The sequence below is a fragment of the Electrona antarctica genome (genome assembly GCF_951216825.1).
Source record: "Electrona antarctica genome assembly, chromosome: 5".
Lineage (NCBI taxonomy): Eukaryota > Metazoa > Chordata > Actinopteri > Myctophiformes > Myctophidae > Electrona > Electrona antarctica.
The window spans coordinates 35,653,085-35,676,398 of record NC_136810.1 but is presented as its reverse complement, the minus strand read 5'-3'; the positions used below and the strand labels follow the sequence as shown (position 1 = coordinate 35,676,398).

General features: G+C 40.5%; 1 protein-coding gene across 1 annotated transcript; it reads right to left on the bottom strand.

Moving 5' to 3' along the window:
• Positions 1-9,711: 9,711 nt before the first annotated feature.
• st8sia2 (ST8 alpha-N-acetyl-neuraminide alpha-2,8-sialyltransferase 2) lies at positions 9,712-21,829 on the bottom strand. Its single transcript, XM_079501050.1, has 6 exons — positions 21,425-21,829; positions 18,439-18,495; positions 15,896-16,039; positions 15,546-15,803; positions 12,440-12,733; positions 9,712-10,693 (listed from the first exon to the last, which is right to left on the bottom strand). Exons 1-6 carry the CDS (start codon positions 21,517-21,519, stop codon positions 10,396-10,398), a joined length of 1,146 nt encoding a protein of 381 aa, XP_079357176.1. The 5' UTR covers positions 21,520-21,829; the 3' UTR covers positions 9,712-10,395.
• Positions 21,830-23,314: the final 1,485 nt, after the last annotated feature.

Below are 23,314 nucleotides of genomic sequence, written 5' to 3'. Positions count from 1 at the left end.
TATATATATATATATGGGTGGGTGACGTGACATGCTGTCCTCAGTGTCAAACACGTAGAAATAAAAAATATATTTGTCAAAAACCTTCTGAATATTGTGCAGGACATTATGCTTCATGTGAACTTACTCAAGATTAAAACATTTCATTCCTCAATTCTTCAGAATTTTCAACCATAGCAAAACTCATATGGTGCGACTGTCCCAGCCTTGTTTCTCAAAGTAGGAACTTGAATAAAACTAAGGAAAAAAATTCTAAAATTCTTTTAAAAAAATTCCATAAATATAATATCTATGGAATCATAGTATCAGTCTATTTGTGAGCCTAATCTTTTGAAAGTCCAAGCATAATGTTTTCAGTCATTTCTGATTAAAAAGATTTTGTCCCCCAAACCAAAATCATATTGTGTGACAACATTTTGGGAAATTTCAACAGGCAATTGTTTGGACACCCATTGGGATAGAGAGGTACTTCTTCAGTAAGGCTGTTCAGCACTTGCATTACAATAGCATGACAGGTGTCTGAGGTGAATTATCATTTTAACATTTTCATGAAATACGATCTTGTTGGAATGCTGACCAATGTGTCTCTTCCAGATGTCTGTTGGTGTGACACCTTTTTCATTCAAAAAGCTAAAGTTATTCGATTTTTTGGTCATAATTACATGTAAATCTATGTTGCTTTGTTATAGCTAGCATGTTATTAGCATGCTAATGTGTAGCGAGTAGCCTCAAGCTTATGTTAAGTGCAGAAAACATAATATGGTGTGACACTATCATAATGATGTGACTTTTTTGTCACACCATATGATACAAACTGTATTTTCCTACAGATATAACAATAAATAACAAAGTCCCATGTTTATTTTGTCCATTTAAACATTTGTTTTAAACATTTTTACCTAAAAATAAATAAATTGTGTTTAATTTCGTTTTATTCAGTCATTGCCATGTTATTCAATGTTAAAGCAATTTTACCATGTCATGTCACACCATATGACGATTTTAGGCACAAGTACAACAAAATGCTGAATAAACTATGATTCCAATAAAATATCTAAAAACAAAATATGTTTCCATAAAAATGAGTTTTAAAAAAAACCTTTTTTTGGGGGGTCACGTCACTGATCTCACACACACACACACACACACACACACACGCTGCCATCTAGTGGGCAGACAGTGGGAGCCTACACAGTACAGTCACAAACACACTGGCTAAAGAAATGGACAAATAAGTATAATAGATTAAATAGATCTAACTTAATATCCTGCCTAGAATTTTATGTTGACAACATTTCTAGCCTAATTTTCTAGCCGTCTAATAATCTATTGGGCTACAAAGTCGACAAATTCGAACGTCGTGGACACTGGACCGCTTCCACAGTCCACACGTAGCCCCTCCCTGGGACCCCCGGTTGAGCTCTTTTCAGGTGGACGATGAAAAGAGCTCAACCGGGGTCCCGAGAGGGGCTAAGTCCACACGTAGCAACAACGGATCCCCCCAGTCCTCACAAAAGCATAGCCTAGTTGGCTGCCTAGAGACGGAATAAGACCGAGGGGGTGATCGGTGATGTCAAGGTTTTTTGTTTGTTTAGGTTAAATTCGGTATTTGCATTCAAATACCTAATTTTTTGAGGCTGTGAAGATCTTTCTTTTTTGTTTAATAAGTGGGTGTGGGCTCCAGGCTCAGCCCCAAGTTGTAAATGTGTGTTTGAATAATATTGAGCATCATCATCATCACGCACAGCGGCCTGCAGAGCTCTTCCGGTGGTAGATAATCCTCAGATCTCTCTCCACGCATTCCAAATGCAATCAGGAAGGAATTGCGCCGCAACCTGGAGCAAATCGACTCACAGAGCCAAGAGAAGAACAACACAAATACAACCTGCGAGGCTGCGACCAACGAGTCCCTCTATCGTTCGGAAGATTGGACCACATGTATAGATCGAGCTACACATGGATTTACGACTCTGCCTCTTTTTGAATAACATCTGACTAATGTCCTCTATAATGTGACTGTGCTGCCTGTCGCATACAATTTGGAAGCTAATCGTGGGTCTACCAAGCGAACATAAGGGATACTTACCGTATTTCTGCCTCCTTGCATTTGACTTCAGTATGGTCGCTTCTAATATCATTTTAACTTGTATTCTTGCGGCTGCCTGGAAAGTCACTGGCAGTGCTATACATCAAACTATCTCTTCGCCCGCGACGCCGTCAAACTCAACATCACCCATCATTGAAGATGGGTCGACAAAGAATGTCACACAGGATGTCACTACCGAGTCCAGAATCTCGTCCATACTGACGCATCTTCCAGCTCTGAAAAACATCGTCATTTGTATCTGCGTGTTAACAGCTGTTCTCATCACCTGTTTGGTCATCAAAGTGATCAGGTAGGAACATGTCTCAGTCAGATAACAGGCCAACTAGGCCTACACTTTGCAGTTTGCAGTATACTGCTACTGTCACAATTGTATCTCAATAATTGATATACCTAATCTTTCAAATGTCAAGTCTGATATAAAGTTGTCTATAAAATCATATATAGAATCATATAGGCCTATGGGTAATGGTCTCTAGTCTAATGAGGTTGGTACTTAGGCTATACAGACTCCTGAGGCGGTCTGTTTTTGTGTTTCATTTGTTAATATACTATAAAAACTGTAAAACACACAACAAGTAAAATAACAAGTAGGCCTATAGTAGTAGTAAAATATATTTTACTACACCTTGGGAGACCTGGGTGGGTGGGTGGCACAACTTACATACAGTTTAATTTCCCTGTGGCAAACAACGTTATGACAAGAAAAGGCCTGCTGTAGGCTACATTTCCTTTTTAGCTGGTTTTGTAGCATATATATGTTAATGCCTCCTATTTGAGCGACTACATCAAACATGAGGTGGATGCTGGCAAATACTGCGGCATGGTCATGCTGGACCTCCAAAAGGCTTTTGACACCGTGAACCACTCCATACTGGTTAACAAGCTAAAAGCAATTGGTTTTTATAGCACATCAGTGAGCTGTGGCGTTCCACAAGGAAGCATACTAGGGTCTTTACTGTTCCTAATATATGTAAACGACATGACATCAGCTTGTGACTGCAACTTGCAGTCACAACCTGCAAACTGCAGGTTGAAAAGGCCCTCAGCTCTGAACTCGGTAGAATCTGCACCTGGCTTGCTGATAGTGATAACAAACTATCTTTACACCTTCAAAACCGCTCTCAAAGGGCACCTACGGACGGCTGCAATTCGAAACTGGCCCCCGTAAAATCTGATTTCCCCCACCCACCCCTTTTTCCTCACTGTATGTTTTTTTTCTTCCTTTTTACCTCCTCTATGATGATTTCCTATTTTTTGGCTATATAGTAGTCAAGTATATTTGTACGTCTCTAAATGTTATGATAAATTGAACATGGTGGACCACTGGACCCTATTGTAAACAAGTGTAATGCTTTATGGTGTCGTCCACAGTCTTGTATTGAGTTGTGCTTGAAATGTACTGTAATTCTCAAACTATTCCTCAATCAATCAATCAATCAATGAGTTAGCCTCGGAAACCCAGACGTTTTTATTTCAAGGGAGAAAAAAAAAGTCTGGGGCCGAGTCCACTTCAATACGGCATACAGTAGCGCAAACGTCGATCACTCTGCTGATTTCTGATCGTCTGCACCTTTGTTAAATTGACGCACACACGTACACACACAATGAGTAGACTCACTTGACGGACACATGACATGTTTCCCCCCCCCCCCCCCCCCCCCCCCCTCTCCCACACAGATCTGGAAGAAGAATCCGAAAAACACGAAAATATGACATCATAACTACGCCAGCAGAGCGTGTAGAAATGTCCCCCCTCAATGAAGAAAACGATGACGAAGATGACTCGACCCTCTTTGACGTAAAATACAGGTTGGTTTTAAAAAGGTTTTAAAACGTCCATCAGTAAGAAGTTTGGTTAATCTTCCTAAAGCAAATCATAACTTGGGAATCCTTAGTTTTGTATACTGTTCCTAGGCCATATCTAACACACACACACACACACACACACACACTCACTCACATATATATACCTTTGTTTTAATTTAAAAGTATATGTCCCCAAATGTATGTTTGCTGACTAAAACCAAAATGCTCCGTCATTCTTGTTCAAGAAACACTGTTTAACATTTGAGTCGAAATCAAATGTTGACATTGGGTTTCTCCCTTCCTTCTTTCAATTGTTCTTTAACACAGAACCACTTCCTCAAAGGAAGGTATGACCTCCTGTTTACCTGACATTCTTTACTCCACAAAGGACTAGACATTCTTATTTCCTCCAACACCATGGGGATTGTAGCCTACTGAAGACTAAACTCACTGTTAAACTTTTGAAAGTAATTGTGCATTTTCATTTGCTTTTCAGGTGAATGCCATGCAGCATGAAGTCAGTATGGTGGTCACACCTCTTTTACCCAGGAAATCCAAAGTGAATATGTTTTTCTAAGTATATTCCAATTTTGTGTTCCTAATACTTGCCTAACACACTACATATACACAAGACCTCCGTCCTCCATACAGCATGTTAATCATTATTTGCTGCTTTAGTGAAGTTTCTGTCAAGTATCTGAACTATTAGTAATGTTGGAAGTGGAACTTTGCCGCCCTCCAAAACCTTCAAATACCGTAACCAGGCTGTAGGATTCTTTAACAGTATTGTGCATCGTCTTAACAGTAATAATAATTTATATTGCATTGTTACACACTGAATGTAAAACTTGGGCTGTATCTTGGATTGAGGAATGTGTAATAAGAATCAATACCTGCTATAACACTATGTGTTGCACAAAGTTCATCAACCCATTACATGCCATGTGATTGAGGTTGGTTCATATTCTTCAATGATAAATGCATAGCCTACAGGAAACTTGATGGCTGCTGCGGGCCAATATTATTGCTTCAATTGTGCATTGTAAAGTACATTCCGCAAAGAACTGTTCATTCAAAAATTTAGTTTGCACAATGTTTCTTTTTTCTTTTTTTCATTGTTACCTTTCTGTTGTACCAAATATTATCTACTAACCACTTTATTGTGCATATACTGTATGAGGTTTTATGTCCTTCTGATTGAAGTGTATATTTTTTTACTGTTAGTTCTATGAGAGATTTCTATTGTGCTGCTAGCTCAGTGGGGTTTGTTTGTTAACTGCACATATTTGATTTGAAGTATGTATAATGTCAGGAATCAGTCCTTGTTGGCATGTTGGTATGCCAAACAGTATCAGGCAATCATTGTACTTTTGAGTTAATGGAATGTGGAACTTATATTTTTATCTAAATGGCTCCATATGATAAAAGTTGCCTCAGTCTTTTTTTTTCCTTCTAAGTTGTGTTGCTCAAGTTCATCCAAAGTTGTTTAGAATGAGGAAGTACCTAAGCAAGTAGGGACTGGTTTTGTCAGAGAGATTGAACATGTATCTATTACTAGGGCACAGTATCTAACTAGACTCCCCTAACCTGTTAAGACATAATTACCTAAGGTATTTTGGAAGACAGTCATTTGCTATCAAATGTCAGAATTTGATCAGGTTTGTACTTGTAGCACTGAAGTAATATCTGTAAAAGTTATTTTAGATCAAATGGATAATGTTGAGGGAAAAAACGAATGAAAGTACAATTTGGCGCTTTTGATTTAACATGACCATATTCTCATTAAAGGTGAATTTCTTGGTCACAATGACATTCATAAAATAGGCCTATCACATTTTCTTCTGAACACCATGCTGTTATGCAACCACTGATAGTGAATCACCTATTTTTAGATTGTTAACCACTTTCATCCTTGCATATTTTTATATCATAGGCAAAAGGTACAAGCTCACGTCTGTTGTGATCTTGTAGATTTTCTATTTTTGTGCAACACGGTTGTATGACTTAGTATAAAATATAGCTTAAGTGGTTAAGGAACCTCAAAAAGTGACACCTCACAGGTTGACATATAACATAATAGCACCATCAAACTAGGTGCTATTCATATACAGTGGAATCATATGGCAGTGATTCATCAAAATATATCAAAATGACAAACGGCAGACATGAGTATTGAATCCTACTACGTCGATCCATCTGTCAAAAGCACACAGCAAAAGGTATTTGTGAAATTTGTCCATGATCCTGAAAAATAAATTCACCTCTTTATCTTATAGGCTATATCGTCATTTCCATCAAAGTCATATACATTTTCTATTGTATTTACAGTATGCTCAAATAATATACTTCATGTAAAAAGAAGGTATTTGAATCGTCAAAAGGAAACGATAGACCAAAGGGAGTTCACAAGTTTACCCATGTCATGCTACCTTTAGTGCGATACTTTCAAACAAAGCATCATTTGTGTTGAGGGTGACCTTGTGGTTTAATCAAGATTCTTATTCGATAGGGGAGAAGGGCACCCTTACTGAATTAACACTCTGGATAGGGGAGAAGGGCACCCTTACTGAATTAACACTCCGGATAAGGGAGAAGGGCACCCTTACTGAATTAACACTCTGGATAGGGGAGAAGGGCACCCTTACTGAATTAACACTCTGATAGGGGAGAAGGGCACCCTTACTGAATTAACACTCTGGATAGGGGAGAAGGGCACCCTTACTGAATTAACACTCTGGATAGGGGAGAAGGGCACCCTTACTGAATTAACACTCTGGATAGGGGAGAAGGGCACCCTTACTGAATTAACACTCTGGATAGGGGAGAAGGGCACCCTTACTGAATTAACACTCTGGATAGGGGAGAAGGGCACCCTTACTGAATTAACACTCCGGATAGGGGAGAAGGGCACCCTTACTGAATTAACACTCCGGAATATGCTGTAGACACGTGAAAACACTTACTGTACCATCTACTCTACTGTATGCCTGATAGTAATATATTTGTGTTGGACAATTTTAATCACATTCAATGTTTAGGTTGTACATTTTGCTTGTTTATTATTTCTAAGTGTTTAAAAAGAATATAATTTTAAATGTATAGAGGACGATGTAGGCTACATGGGTAGTGTGTTGCGTTTTAAAGTCAGATTTTAACTGTTACACTGCAGCTTAATTATAGTATGTTGTTCTTTTGTAATGACATGTAGTAGTACTTTTTTATTTTTTATTTGTAATCTTGTGATTGCCATTTGTTTGTGTCATCTAGAGATGAAGGTTATCTTATCCCACCTCCTGTGTTTGTCTTTGAATGTAAATCATTTACAGGCCTCTTAGAAACTTTTATTTGAATTGCGTCAAATGTTTTCCTCTCATAAAATGAATCAAAGTCATTGTGGTAGCTATTTGTAGAATGTAAGCCAATGTTCCAACAGTTTTTGAAGTATATTGGTGGAGATATCTCCATTTGTGTTCTCTGGAAGAGTGCTATTATTGTACACATACACTAATCAACCCATGGCTGGTTCTGCAGTTTCCATTTTATTTGAGAAATACTGAAATAAACCCTCTTCATTGTGTGCGCGTCTCATAGTAACTGAATAATTTGACATATTTTCTTATTTGTTTATTCTGATGCAGTCATGTCTAATCTGCTGTATCTACATACTGTACACAAAAGAACACACCCATTCTGTTATAGTACCACAATGTCACTTTTATCTAAGTATTGAGTATTTGACAACTTTTCACATACAAGTTGTGAGCATCTAGGTGTCCTAGTCACTGTACATGACATTAAGAAGAAAATGTAATAATACTGTAAACATGTACACAGTTGGACAGCAGGAAGTGTATATTTCTGCTTTCTGGAGAATCAAACTGTGGCCCCATGGCAGATCCTCTCCTAATTAGCTTAGTAGGCCTAGTATTGGTCACAGGCCGCTTCTATTTTTGCCAAACAGACAACGTGCCTTTCATGACTTCAGATGCCCTGCTGACGTCTGTAGTACAACTTTCATGTCTATTCTTTAATTGGCAGCATAATAAGACCAACATTTAAGTCAACAGGATTTACAGGAGCATCCTGTCAAAACACTTTTTATAGAGCAATCACATGTCTGAAAGCAGATAAGAGGCCCCTTGTCAGACTGGCATTAACTTAAAGGGCCACTTCACCCCTTTTGCAACCAGATCTTATTTTAATGATGTTTGGGAGACAAGAAACACTTTCCTGGGGTTATGTGGGTAATATGTGTTTTTAGATATTTCAGTATTTCAAAGTGTCCGTGGGCTCCATGATGTCATGGACACTGGGCTCACTTACTTCCTGGACTACATCAAGGACTATCTAAAGACGACGAGAAGCGAAGAGGAAAGAAACATGCGCAGTTGAGACCAAGGACTGTCTAAAGAGGACGAGATGTGAAGACCGTACGGGCGACGCCATGTTGCTCCATGGAAGGAAAGAAACGCACATGCGCAATGGGCTATATGCAGCCAACACTTCCGCGTTCAGCTTCCTGGGTCTCAACTGCGCATGTTTCTATCCTTCCATGGAGCAACATGGCGTCGCCCGTACGGTCTTCGCGTCTCTTCCTTGAGACCAGGAAGTTGTACATGCCCAAATTTGTGCATGTACATTTAATTGTACAACTTCCTGGTCTCAACTGCGCATGTTTCTTTCCTTCCAGGGAGCAACATGGTGTCCACCGTACGGTCTTCGCTTCTCGTCCTCTTTAGATAGTCCTTGGACTACATGTTGTCTCAGTAAGACAGCCCTCCTCCTATCCTCAAGGAGGAGCAGTGTACCAAAGCAATATGGGAATTTTAGCCCAGGAAGGAAGTGAGCCCAGTGTCCATGACATCATGGAGCCCATGGACACTAAAATATCTAAAAACACATTACCCATGTAAAAAACCCAGGAAAGTGGTTCTTGTCTCCCAAACATCATTAAAATAAGATCTGGTTGCAAAAAGGGGTGAAGTGGCCCTTTAAATGTTTCTGCTAACTTCTATACAGTGGCATTTTGCAACTGAATAAAACAGTTATTGAAAGCTACATTTTCAAAATTACTCCAAACTCACTAAGCACCTCAGTTCAGAGTTTCACGTAGAAACAAGCTAATTGCAATCCAAACTGCAAACTTATTCATATACATTGATAAACAAAAAAACTGGGTATTTACAATTGTAGTATTCTACTGCAATCAATTGTTGACAGCAACAAGCTGATCAGGGAATAGTTCTGTACATTTTAGAAGACACTGGGAGGCTTGTATTAGTGTTAGAAGTACAAAATGTCACCAAAGTTAGTCGAATAGCACTACAAACATACAATCTGAAATCACTAAGTCCAGTGCAGAGTAGACAAATAGCCCTGATGTTCCTGGAGAAACATTTGCTGTTGGCTGGGCCTGTGTAAACCGTCTTGTGTGAACAGCTGGTGCATTCCTTGCCCTTAATCTCTTTAGAGGTGAAATACAATTTAAGCCGGTTCCATGTCCATTTTGTTCTCTAGGTAAACCCTTAATATCAAATGTCTGCCCATGTTCTACAGGTGGAGAATTTCCATTTGGTTTACAGCATGAGCTTTATCTTTAAAAGTCGTCATTGGTTGGTATATGTAGGCTGATCATTCACTAAGTACTAGTGATGCTGGTTCCTGACCTTTCAGAAGGGACTAACCCTAAATTGAGCTGATTATGAATTTCAAAATATTTGAAGTTTATGAGCAAAGAGTTGGTTAAAGATGTGCTCATACAACTTCACTTCAAATATCAGTTTAACTTTCCATGTTAAGAGATTTGTCAAAATATTTTTTCATTCAGCCATTGCTTTGCTTAGCATGGGGAAGGAAAAAACAATGTGTTCCCTTGTAATTAAGTGCCTCCATCTTGTGGTCCAATCAGTGCCTTGCAAATCTCAAACACAAAGTTGTCAGTTATATTCTGGCAAAATGTTTAACAGTGGCTAGTACCATATAGTGGTATTTAAATCTATGGGGTAATTTTAACAATCTTTCAAAAATACAATCAGAAAATGCCATTGCCTAGTCCTAGTTCATTTCATTATTCTTGTAAATATTATATCCATAACTGATACATTGATAAAGTTTGTAAACACATTCTACCCTCCAAAATATAGTAAATGGTAATTTCACAGACTCATCACAATCTTTGTCGAAGGGATAGTAGCAATAACTTAGTCCTATCAATGAAAAGTTGAAAAGTTGCAAAAAATGTAAAAACTTGGTAAATTACAATAAGTCAGTGCATATTTCTAATAAAGAGAGCTCCATGTAACCAAAGTTCATCACCATGACCGAATAATACGTTAAAAGTGATAAACGTTTCATAAAATTACATAGTACAAGAACATTCATTCACACAAATACTCTGCAAACTGCTAAAAGAGTGTTCAGTCAAGCAAGAGGTATTTCCCGAAAAATATAGGGTACATTTCCCTGAAAACATTCCTTTGTAGCTATGTCGGTGATGTTTTTTCTGCATCACAAGACCCAGTGTGGAGTCGGAGTGCCCCCTGTCTGTGCAATCTGCTTAAGGTCCTGAACTCCAGTGGCATGGTGTGTGGGCTAGAATGAGAGGTATACTCATATGTTAGAGTATCATAATAGTGGTACTTGACTGGTTTGCCCTGGGGATCAAGAGGGAAGGGCCAGAAGCCATATAGATGGATCTCTTCACAGAAGCGTGTGGCCATAGTATACATCAGCAGTCCGGTAGTGGGACGCTTAATCTGGACATTGTTGGTCAACCAATACCTGTTGACAAAGGATGAAGTAATTACATAATAGCAACAAAATCAAACAACATTAACAATCAAATTACATGACAAGAAAAACTAATGTACAGCACAATTACTAAACTCTGATATCCTTTATATTATTATTAATCCCACAATTTTTGTAACCCATTTTTTCCACACAGTGTCAATTGTGTAATGTAATCCTGGGTGCTACACTTCCTCTGCCAACCTGGGGAGAACAACGGACAGACCACATGCTTAGCTCTCATATCCTATCACACATTGCCACATTGCTCTTCTCAGTTTGCTCATGCAGAGCACACTGAGGCCAAGATCCAGGATCCATTAAAAAGCAATCAGCTTCAAACAGTGACAATATCCTCACCCATGCGGTATTAAGTCAGTGGGGGGGGGTGTGTGTGTGTGTGTGTGGTGGGGGGGGGGGGGGGGGGGGGGGGGGTAGTGGTTGCATTAAACGGAAGTAGAATCCTGAAAAGTCACAATTTACTACTTGCATGAACAAATAAGCCCAGTTTCTGGCTCCTCTAAATTGCCTGTCAGACCCTCTGTATGCTTAGGGAGGCTCAATAAGTGATCTTTTGAGTTTTTGAGTGAGTTTTTATTTACACAGGGACTGTTTGCTAAGCAAATATCTTATTTGTCCACAATGCCACTCTTGCAGAGTACACATTCTGACCGACAAGGCGGCAACCTGATCAGTAACAGACAGTCACACATTCTTGTAAACTAGTCTAGACTACAGTTTGAGGTTATGTTACTTCCTGAGGGGCACTTCGGTGGTAATTATTAAGGAGGCGAAGAGCGTTAGTAAATTACTTCACCCACAACCTCACATTCCCATGGATGCATACCCATGACCATCTGGATACTACCCAACTACTCTAATCTCTAATCTTAAAACTACCACTGGCAGCAATCTGGCAGGCCATTCAGTATGACCTTACCAGTTAACAGTAAGGTCATGCCCAGAGGCAAAGGCTATTCTATTTAAAGGGTAGCCAGCAGACAAGCTGAGCAGAATTCTAAGCATAGATCATTAGTTTGGCATACTGAGCATTTATCAGACAACACTATAGAAAGGTTATACAAACCTGCATGCAAGAGCCATTATTTATTTGGAGAAACACTGCATTTAGCGGCTAATAAATAACATAAAGCTACCCTTTTGCAACACCTTGTTAGGCTGTACAATATTCAGTAAATTGGCTGTGGATATTTGACTGGATTCTTTTTGGAATGTCCTGCGAACAATATTGTATATATTTAAAACAAGGTTCAAAAGGTGTTCAATAAAGCAATAACTGATTCGGAGAGACCTGTCCTGTTACTAATGTACGGCTACTCCACTGCAGGACCAATGCCTGAAACATGAACTGGTCCTAAACCACGTAAGTGAAACTGAATGACATGAATAGTTGAATACTTGAGTTAGCCTTGAGCACACCTTCCATAATGTAAGATAATAATAATAAGTCGAAATTTGTAACTGGGGGGTTATTTTAAGTAGACTTAGGGAATTAATCTAGTTGGGAGGACAAGGCAGCGGAGCATTCTTACACAGACTGCCTGTGGTGATCAGCTTTAATGCTCAGTTTAAAAATAGCCATCAGTGCTGCTAGATTAGAATTCGTCAACCTCTAGTTTCTCACAGGTGTGCTGCGATTTTGAACACCGTACTCTATGTGCCCCCCACACCCCCCAATATGTGTCAATGAGAATGTGTGAATAAACTGCGTCTTACCCTCTGACTGCATGGAGAAGGCGCAGTGAGGGAAAGGCAGTGCGTACATTCACGGTGTGCAGCAGAATAAGACGAATGGCCCACTCCACACGCTCCTCTCCTCCCTTTGCCATGAAGGCAGGAATCCACAGCACACTGCCACTGAGACTCTGCAACCGGCGCAGGAAGCGCTCTCTCCACTCGTCAGTGGCCAGATCCTGGAATGCCCGCTGTACCACTGAGGGGTTCATGGTCACCAGGTTGGTGCACCGCCCTACATCTCCAGAGTATTCCTCCACCGGTGCCAGGTTACACCTGAGGATAAGCAGCCACAGGTCACCCAGTTCGCATTTAATCAAGTATCAAATGGGTTTACTTGTACATTTAGAATGTAGTTAGCCTTCTGATATGGCACATAAACACTCATAGCACTTCTCAGAACACATTAGCAACACACAACTTCCACATACTGTACAGACTACCTACCTAGCCAATATCACTATACCAACATAGTATGCACATGGGTTGTATGATAACTGAAAACATGCCAAATATTTTAACAGTAAACACTCTACTCTATTACTCTATCATTAAAAGATCCAGTATGCTAGGGTACTAAATACCTTCTAAAACGATGTGGGGTGAAGTAAAATCTGAAATTAGCCGAGCACCCCAAAGGGCTTGCAAAGGAATGCAAGGCCATGGTATGGGAATAGTTAGCTGAAACATTATATTTCCCATGAGAAGTCTAAAGGCCAGCACAAATTCTTCAGCCCCATAAAATACCACACTACCTGCGTTCTACTGTATGCTATTGCGAACATTGAATTACTCTCCAGGAAGGCCCCAAACGTTTTTATACATTATTGTAACATTGTGTAAAAGAATGTTGTGTTGAGATTTATTTTTTAATCATTTTAATGTATAAGGTTTTGTCTGCCTGGGCTTTCCCCACCTCTTAGGGAGTTATCAAAAGAAAGTATGACAGTGGCATCATAGATATAAACAGGCACCCAGAAAAAATATAGATGCCTCATTGGCCGCTGCAGTTCATTGGAGCGATGGATCTCCAGCGAAGCTCTGAACTTCCTAGCAGCGAAGGGCGGAAGTCAAGCGGAAGTGACTACTGGCCAATCACAGCGTGTCTTTTCCGGGACTTATAAATTCAATCCGAGGGAGCTTTATTGGCATGAGGAAAAAAACATTTACATTGCCAAAACAAGTGCCACTGGGAAAGAGGGAGTCACGCGGCACGGCTCGCGCCTCTGAGTGGCCTACTGAACTTCCCCTTCTGTGAGGCACGCGGAAGATGCTTCCACTATGCTTCGCAAGGAATCTCGGGAAAGCTTTGCCGCCTCTCCAGAACAGACGCCCCAGAGCCGGAAAAGGCATCTACCTTTATATGTCTATGAGTGGCATTGGCACTATGGTCATCACTGGAAGGGACTGAGGTGCCATGACGCACCATGTTTGGACAAAATGGGCTGTCAGTAAAGGGAACATGCTGGAATGGCCTACTACTTGCAATAAGGTAATGCATATCTTGTTTTGTAATCTCTCAAGACAGATTCAGAGGTCCATAGTCGAATTCAAAGGATTCTTCTTTTTTCCCCCAATGGGTTCCCAGATTGCCGGTTTGAAACCCATCACACAATACAAGGCATACAGAACTGTGATCATTTTTAACCTGCCATGTACAATGCATTTTTTCCCCCTATTAGTGTATTTGTATATTTGTTTTGCATATTGTCATTTGTAACTCTGGCCTGTTTTGTACATGTTCATTGTGCTGTGCTATGCTGCAATATACTGTAGATATTCTCTGGCCATGCTGGATGATGTGGATTTTGACTGCTACTGAATGAAAGGAGATTACAGTCCATCCAAGAGAGAAGACTGCTACTGAATGAAAGGAGATTCCAGTACATCCAAGGGAGAAGAAAATCAATAAAAACAATGACTGTCAGAATAATTGGAACACACTAGGATTTCAGATCTACTGCAACAGAAGCAGACATATCAGCTCGATGAGTACTCCATTTCTATTGTTTTCAACTTTTCATCTTAAAATATTTGATTTAGTTGACATGACCACACACACACACACACCCCCACACCCACACAATTGTAGGCAAGGCTTTCCTTGCGTGCCTGATGCTGACAGTTGGGCACAAAGAAGAACTGACTGATATTTCAGAGAAAGAATTCCCAGTAAATGAGAGTATGCATCCTTAGAGGCAGCACCACTCCAAGCAGCTCATTATATTTCCAGAGGATATCTGTAACTTTTCAAAATGTCAAGTGTAGTCAGCAGCACACATGCTTATTATGCTCCCAGCATGTCTGCTCATTTCCAACTTTAAAATCATTGGAACACAAAACTTCCAAGATGACAAACAGCTCTGACAGCTGTTTTCTAATAAATATTCACCAGTATCAGCTCATAAGGAGAAATTAAAAAGGGTTTTAAGAGCGTGCCCTGATTAAGCTGGTGGTGACTAAACTGTCTTCAGTGAAATTAAAAGTTAAACAAACTAGATCATGCATTCCAGCAATGATCAAATTTGAAATCTTTCATACTTTTACTTCAGTGGAAGCCGTGAACACCCGCTTTGAATGTTATCAGCCTATAATCAACCGTGATCAGAAGCTTGGAATAGAGCCAATATGTGATAATCAGACATACTAGGAAACGCGGAAGTGGAACTACCGACACGTTCGGGAGCGCTTGCTTTTTGTGACCATGACCGTGACGTGACCATGACCGTGTGGCCTTGAGCCACACGAGGCACCATCGAGCAAGGCACCATGCCGAGCATTGAGATATCCATCAGAGCCGGCGCAGCGCGGTGTTCGAGTTGCGTACCGATAGGCACAGAATAGTAAATATTAGTCCCCCCTACTTTCCATGCCCCCGACATGTCTGCACCGTCCTGCGCACACTCCAAGTGAACACAGCCGAGCACCATCGCGGAAAACAACGTCAGTATGGCCAATATGAGCATATTGGCCATATTCCAACGTCGTCCTGATAACGGTTGATAACGTGCATTTAATGCAGTGATAACATATGAATCCATTGCCGTGAAGCATCAAACCCCTCTGACAACTGCTGAGGAAGGCTAACCTGATGACAAAGTCATGGGAGTCAATCTCTCGTCCACAACTGCTGTTCAGCAGAATCCCAGAGTTGCCAACAATAGCACAGCGTCTGTGATGCTGGTTTTTCAAGGGTGATACAGATGGCAGAAGACGGTAGAGGTTTTCTGAGATGTTTGTGGTGCTTTGGCGGTCGAACACATAATGGATCACATCTCCTGGTTTCAAAGCACCCTTCAGAATAGAAATGTCCCTCTCCGGATCGAGGAATCTCAGAATGTTTTTCCTGTGTAAGGGAAAAAAATCAACAGAACATTATAGGACCCATTCAGTGTTGTGTGAATTCATAGTGGGATAGATGCTGAGGTAATATTATACCTAATGAGCTTAGAGAGTGTTTTGTTGAAGGCCCAGGTATTTGATGACACGTTGGCAGTATTATTCAAGATTGCAGAAGGACAGTGGAATTGATGTTGTCTCTGGCTTGACAAAGGTGTGGGATCTGCCTTAGCTGCAGCATACCTAATGAGAGATCACAGTACCTTGAGATTCAAGTAATTGGCACATAATCCCGTTTTTCACTTTTTGTTGAATACAGTACAATACAGTACAATGTGTGTGAGAGAGAGAGAGAGAGAGAGAGAGAGAACAATCTGTGTGAAACATGTGGATAGATAGTGTTACATTTTATTATGTATAGAACGGCTGACATTTGTACTGTGTAGCAGTATAAATGTAGCAAAATTAAAATACAAAAGTACTTAAAGTAGTATCTGATATATATTTGTACTTGGGTATAGGTCCAAGTTTGGTGTAGCCTGTTCACAATAAACGGTTGAAACATTTGTACTTTTAAGGCTACAGTGTGGTTTAAGTGTAGCGTAAGTGTTTAAGTGCAGGGCTTGACATTAACTTTTTGAGGCACTTGTCCTACGGACAAGTACATTTCCCATTCACTTGTCCGGGCACAAAAGTCACTTGTCCGAAGCACGAGCACACTATATTAAATCAACTAACTAAGTTGGTTTTGGTGAATACATGTTTGAATATTAGATGAATATATAATTAAGTTAATAATATTATATTTATACCCTATTTATACCCTAGAATGTCTGTGATCTTACATTTCATGTATTCCAAATACACAGCCATAGATCGGTCCTATCCGCCAGACTGACCTCGTTGGCATTTAAACTTGTAGCACTGCGTGTGTACTCACCAAGTAATTCATTCCTAAGACTTAAGGTGGTTGCACACTGGAGACGTTTTTCGGAAAACCGATGGAGAAACGCCGCTACAAATCAGAAAAACTGTGTGCAGGGACCTTTAGAGTCAGATATTGTCCTCTAGTTTCATATCCATTTGAAAGTTCTGGCAGAAAACGTGTGTTTGATTCAGACGGACATCATTCTCTGTCAGCGACGAGGCCGGACTTGAAATGATTGCTGGAGTTTAGGAACAGTGAGTCAATGTCTGGGAAGCACAAACACACAATTGACAGGTGCGTTGCGATTGGTGTGGGGTAATTGATCATACCACCTGCTAATTGCCACTCATTCCAGGCCCCTTGCTGGAGAGTGTGAATGTTGTCTGTGTGCAGCTCATGGAAAACAGGAAAAGTGGAGATATTTGACTAAATACACGTTTTCTGACAAAACTTTCAAATGGATATGAAACAACCAAGCTCCCAAAACGACTGGCATGGCATATGCATTGGCATGCATACTTTCTCAATAGACCGGGATGTCTATTTGCTGAATAGCATATTGTTTTTTAATTCATATTCTTGATTTGATTTTAAATTTTAAATGTTTCATGTAATCATCAAGATTGATCTCTCGTTTAGCACAAAGAAAGACTTGATGATGGTGGCCGTTTAAAGTAAATAAATATGAAATTAAAGAAAAACAGAATAGCACAAGGTTCAGTTTTCCTGAAATGGAATGGCGGACAACAATATTGGAAAGGTGATTATTAGGAAAGCCAGACAATAATGTCAGACAATATTGTTGGCCGCTTGGAGCATTAGAGAAAAAGTGAAACCAAGAGTCACTACTCACTTGTCCAGCGAGTAGTTTATTACTTGTCCCGGACAAGCAGACAAGCCTTAATGTCAAGCCCTGAAGTGTAAAGTGTTTTGGTTATATAACGTTTCATGAGTGACACCGCACACTACTGCGTCCTAACTAAGCCACGGTGCTTGACCATTTTACTCAAGCGAGTGGTGAAATCAGTGCCTTCTCTGATTATACTGTACACATGTCACCACACCAGTCACTTCTTTACATCCGACTGTGAGGAGCTCCAAGTGTATATAGGGCATAGCAGTGGACGTGGTTTTCTGGACCCACTGAAAAATCTCCAATTGATTTTTCTCATAGAGATTTACTAAAATATTTATATCAATTATTTTAGCCTAGAATCAAGCCATCCAGGATCCTGGTGAATTCATGACCATAAAACCTTTGATTCTGTGGAAAAAATATAATTGAATATTTAATTATATCACACACACACACACACACGCACACGCACACCCTTTGTTTACCGTCTTTCATTTAATTTTCTTCATGTCATGACCTCTGGATAGCTTGATTCTAGGCTTAATTTTCTAGGCGATTTTTCAGTGGGTCCAGAAAACCACACCCACTGCTATGCTCTATAGTCTATACATGTAATCTTTCCATTCTGATCCCTGTTGAACAGGCGAGTCGAACCAGTAGGAGGCGCTAGTGCAGCAACCATAATCCACCCAACATTAATTCATATGTTAATTTACAATTTAAACCACATTGAACACTGTTAATCCAAATAGTACAAAATAAGTTTGTAATCAATTATTAATTTCCAAACTAGAATGCTTCATGAATGTTAGTGGACAATTTAAAAAGGACCTAAAAAGATAAATAAAAGTGTCATACCTGTTGGGCTTCGGGGTGAGTCTGTGCAAGGCCATTTTTCTTGAATTTCCCATATTCCTAGACAAATGATAATTATAGCTTCCATCAAAAAGCACATACATGAGGACATCAAGGTGATAAGGTGGGGGGAATAACAACACTCGCCTCAAAACACCGTCGCCTCGGGTGTACAGCTGGCGCAACTGCGCCTGGTATTCCTAAACATAACCTCAGTAAACTATGCCTAAATGATTAAACCTAACCTTAATTCTAATCCTAAGTGAGTAAAACGGTGTCAAAACCTAAACCTATTCCAAAACTTAACCTCAGTAAAACTATGCCTAACCCTAAACATATTTCGAACCTTATTCTCTGTAAACAAATACAAGAACCACCCAGGGGAGGCAGTTTAGAGACCAGGATTACTGCATGTTTTTGTAAGGGTACCTACCCTAGGGTACACGGGGAGAACATGCAAACGCCACACAGAAAGGCCCTTTTGCCAACCCCATCTAGGTTATGGACACTGATGACACAGAGGAGAGAACCCCGAGCGGGAATTGAACCCCTGACCTTCTAGCTATGAGGCGTGACAGCGCTACCGACTGCGCCACCGTGCCACTGGCGAGTGTGTTTTAAGGTGAGCATTCCGGTTACCGGTGGGGGTATGAGACCTGGTAAAGTTCCATTGATCGTGTCTAACTCAGGTAATAATGTATATCAATGGTGTGTCCTGTGTTCAGGACTTGTTCATTCAGGATATCCTGACTGAGAAAAGCATGCATTTGTATGGTTTAATATATATTTACTACATACAAATACATACTAGGACCATTTTGGAATGCAACGTGAATCTCTAGGGCTAGGCAAGCAGTATTATTCAGAAGAGCATACTCTGGAGGCTTTTTCCACACGGCGTGGCTATTTCTTTCACCATCATGTTGATTATGTCTGTCAGCCCACAGGAAAACTGGGACACCAAGTACTGTTTGTATTTTGAGCATATTTTTTCATCAGCTATGACGAAAAAATCCATCTTGGTCACACATCTTCTAGATAAAGTTTAAGTTGTCTGTCTGCCTGTGGTAGGCAGATTATGCCCAAATATGGAAATGCCTGACATCAGTACAAATCTGCTGCATTGTTAGGCAATGGTTTCTGTTGTGTTTGATGTCACATGCCCATACTATATGGAGAAGTTCCAGAAGTTCCAAGGGGTGGACATGGGATGTCAGCACGAATCGGCGTGGTTTTGTCTGACATCACATGCACATACTGTACATGGAGATCTGCACAAATTAGGCATGGGCAAAGGACGGAGAGAGAGGGGAAAAGGGAGAGAGAGGATTCTAGGCATGAGAGAGAGGCTGATACTGGGAGAGAAAACCTATTTCACCCATGCGATAACCCGGGCAATGCTGGGTATTTCACCCATATAACTGAACCTGAACACATTTCCGTGTGTCACGTCACGCCTCCATATATGGTCACGCCTCATCATGACACATCACGCCACCATATAGGCTATGGCCATCTCCATATATGAAGATCACGACACTGACCTCATCTAACCCTGGATAACCATACATGGAAAAGACTGGATCATCACCTAGATCTGCATATATGGAGCCGGCCAGCAACTCTACATCTGACCTCAAACCCTTAGATCTCCATATATGGAGCTGACCTGTTCTGACATTCCATATGTTCAGGGCGACTTATTGGTTAAATCAAATATAAGATAACCAACAACATTCAAAATGGGGTGGACCTGCTGTTCTACCTGTTGGGAAATGCAGCCCCTCTTATCTCATGCCAGGTGAGCAGAGCTTTATGTGCATAAATAAACGTCACTCTAATATCCAGGCAAACAATGTGTGCTGTAAAGGGGATTTGATGCTGGGGTCACCGCTCACCAGTCCAGAACCAACCTTACTGGGTATTGAATATTTGCATTATTGAATAGGTCAGAAGCTGTGTCAATCAACATGTTTATGGTCATGGTGATTATAATCACGCACATGGTGCATTTAGTAGGAAACAATTGTCTTGTTTGTGAATATTATATAGTTAAGGACTGGCTGTGTTTTGTCAGTGATAAGACTTATCAAACAGATGCTAAATTGATTGAGTGCATTTCCTTAAACTAAAGTATCACATTTGCAGAAATAGGATCCTTCCTTATACAGTTATACTGCTGCATTTCCTCTATCACTTTTAAAGTCTGTAAAAGCATAAGACTCTTCTTTGTCCCCAAACTCTAGTCTACTCTAAACTAAAGAAACAAATCAAATCAAACAAAAATGTACAACTGAAGTCACCCACAAAACACACTTCTACAAGCCATGCAGTGAGCATTATTGCAAACTCCATGGGTGGATTGTGGAGTCACAGTGGACAATGAATCTTTAAGAGCATAGGGCCTATACCATGGTATATAGGATAGGATTAATAGGATTTCAGAAGCAAAGCGCTCCCATTGTCTCATAGCCTTTTGTTGCATTCTCTCTTTAAAACACACACCACAACCACGTGTGTGTGTGTGTGTGTGTGTGTGTGTGTGTGTGTGTGTGTGTGTGTGTGTGTGTGTGTGTGTGTGTGTGTGTGTGCGCGCGAAAGCACACAGACAAAAGCACGGGTCTGGTGCACAACATGCATGCATGCAGGGCAGGCTACACTGCAGACTTCAAGTCCTTAGAGAAATAGAGACCCATGCAGGCTACAGCAGAACAGCTGTTCCTGCTGGACCCCAGTGTCAAGATGGGAGGAGACTCTATTCTAGATTCAGATCTCCAAACTTTGACTTGAATATAAACTAAATTATTTCAATGCATTTCATTGGGTATTATAATGTTATAGGCCTACTTTAACCACTTGTTTTGTTATCATTGAAGAAAATATAATTGACTGAAAATGGACATGTTACACAACACACACACACACACACACACACACACACACACAGTACAATGAGTACAGTACAGTATATTGACGTAACGGTACTTACGCAGCCTCTTCCACTTCAGTAATATCTGAAATGATGAGAAATACAACCAGCAGCGTTACTACGCCGAACAGCAAGGTGCGAAATTCGATCGGCATGGTCAAAACGGCTGCCGGCTGGCTAACTGCAGCCAGGCTCCCCTCTCCTTGCAATGTTACATTGGCCCTCTGTTTCTCATCTATAAGTCGCTCTGAAATACAGCCCCGCGTTCACCATTGTTCTTATAGCACGAAGTGTGTCGCTCACAGCCAGATGCGGCGGGACCCGTTCGAAAGATCGCCTCTTTCCTATTTCTAAACGCGTGGAACCGCCGCTGTTTCAGTATTACATCTATAATTCCCCAGTCAAACTTTCAAAGCGTGTGCCTGGGGATTGCCATGGGAGCGAAATGAGGACCACAGTCTTAAAGGTACAGCCGATATCTCCGTGTCGACCTCGTTGTCCGTTGTTCCATGTCCCATAGTCTTCTTCTTGGCCAATAGCAAAAACGTCCCTCCCCACTATCAAACAAAGCCTTGCATTCAATTAAACAATGCTTTCTGTTCTGAAGGCTGTCGTTGTGTCCGGGAAAATGATTCTGACGAGCTATGGGTTAGCCAGCCTACCCTGGAAAAGAGCGAAATGGAACAGTTTTTACGATGATCACATTACACCTGTGTGCTTCCATAAAATGAATATCTAGACTCAACGCGTATCATCTTCATTTAATATTTCACCCTACAGCGGTGCTGTAGTAAAATCAATGAAATATTGTAAACCTAATATTACAGTGGACATTAGCAAATTTTCCTGAATGGGAAATTGCGTCAAAATTTGCACTAGACAACTATACAACTTTTCGAAATGATTGAGCATGTGATGTCACAAAACACAACAGTTAACCCCCCACACCCACCCAAAAAAGCATGACATTTCACAAAGTGGTTGTTAAACAAATTGGCATTTTTATTTTATTATTATTATTTAGATTAAGGCATCATCACCCAAACCTTGACCAAATCAAACCTGGTTATATGGAGGAGTGTTTCCAAACCAGCATGCATGGCTCTCTGACTTCATGCCTCTGCTTTTAATTTACATTATATGCACTTAATAGCAGACAAGTTTATCCAGACTGGAAAAGGTACAAGGTCTATGAGGAGTGTTGAGAATGGCTATGGAGACTTATGTAGACTTAGATAGTATTTTAAACAGACTTATAGCTTGTTACGTAGACAGCTCTAGAATTGCACTTTATGTAGTCATAGCACTTTATAGTACACATGTATAATATATTATATAGTATAGTATGTATAGTTTACATAGATACTCCACTGTTACGTTCTTAGTTTACGCATGATTCATGATAACTACTTTTTATATATGTGATGTATGCCATGCTTTTGTTATTGCTTAAATGTAAGTCGCTCTGGATTAAGAGCGTCTGCTAAATGCCTAAATTGTAAATTGGAGACGGAGTCTGAAGCTGTTGTAGGCAGAGGAAGATGGGAATTAACTCTGCAATACTGACCGAAGGAGGGAGGTCATTACACAGCTTGGTAGCCATGTAGGTGGGGAGAAGAGTTTGATGTGGAGGCAAGGTTGTCAGGGAGGAGAGAGATGGGCAGCCTGCAGCCACTGATCACAGGATGGGGTGTGTGGGTTGGATCATAGCTTGCAGGTAGGGGGGTGCCATACCCTTGTGCTGCTTTGTAGGTCATCACCAGTGTTTTGAAATGGATGCAAGCAGCATCCAGTTCAGAGAGCACCAGAAGTGGAGAGATGTAAGGACATTCTGGGGACTGGAGCACTTTGGTTGAGTTTTGAGAGAGTATATGACCAGCTTGCATGGAGAAAATTGCAGTAGTCAAGCATTGTATGATGAAAGCTTGAATCAGGAACAGGGTGATTGAT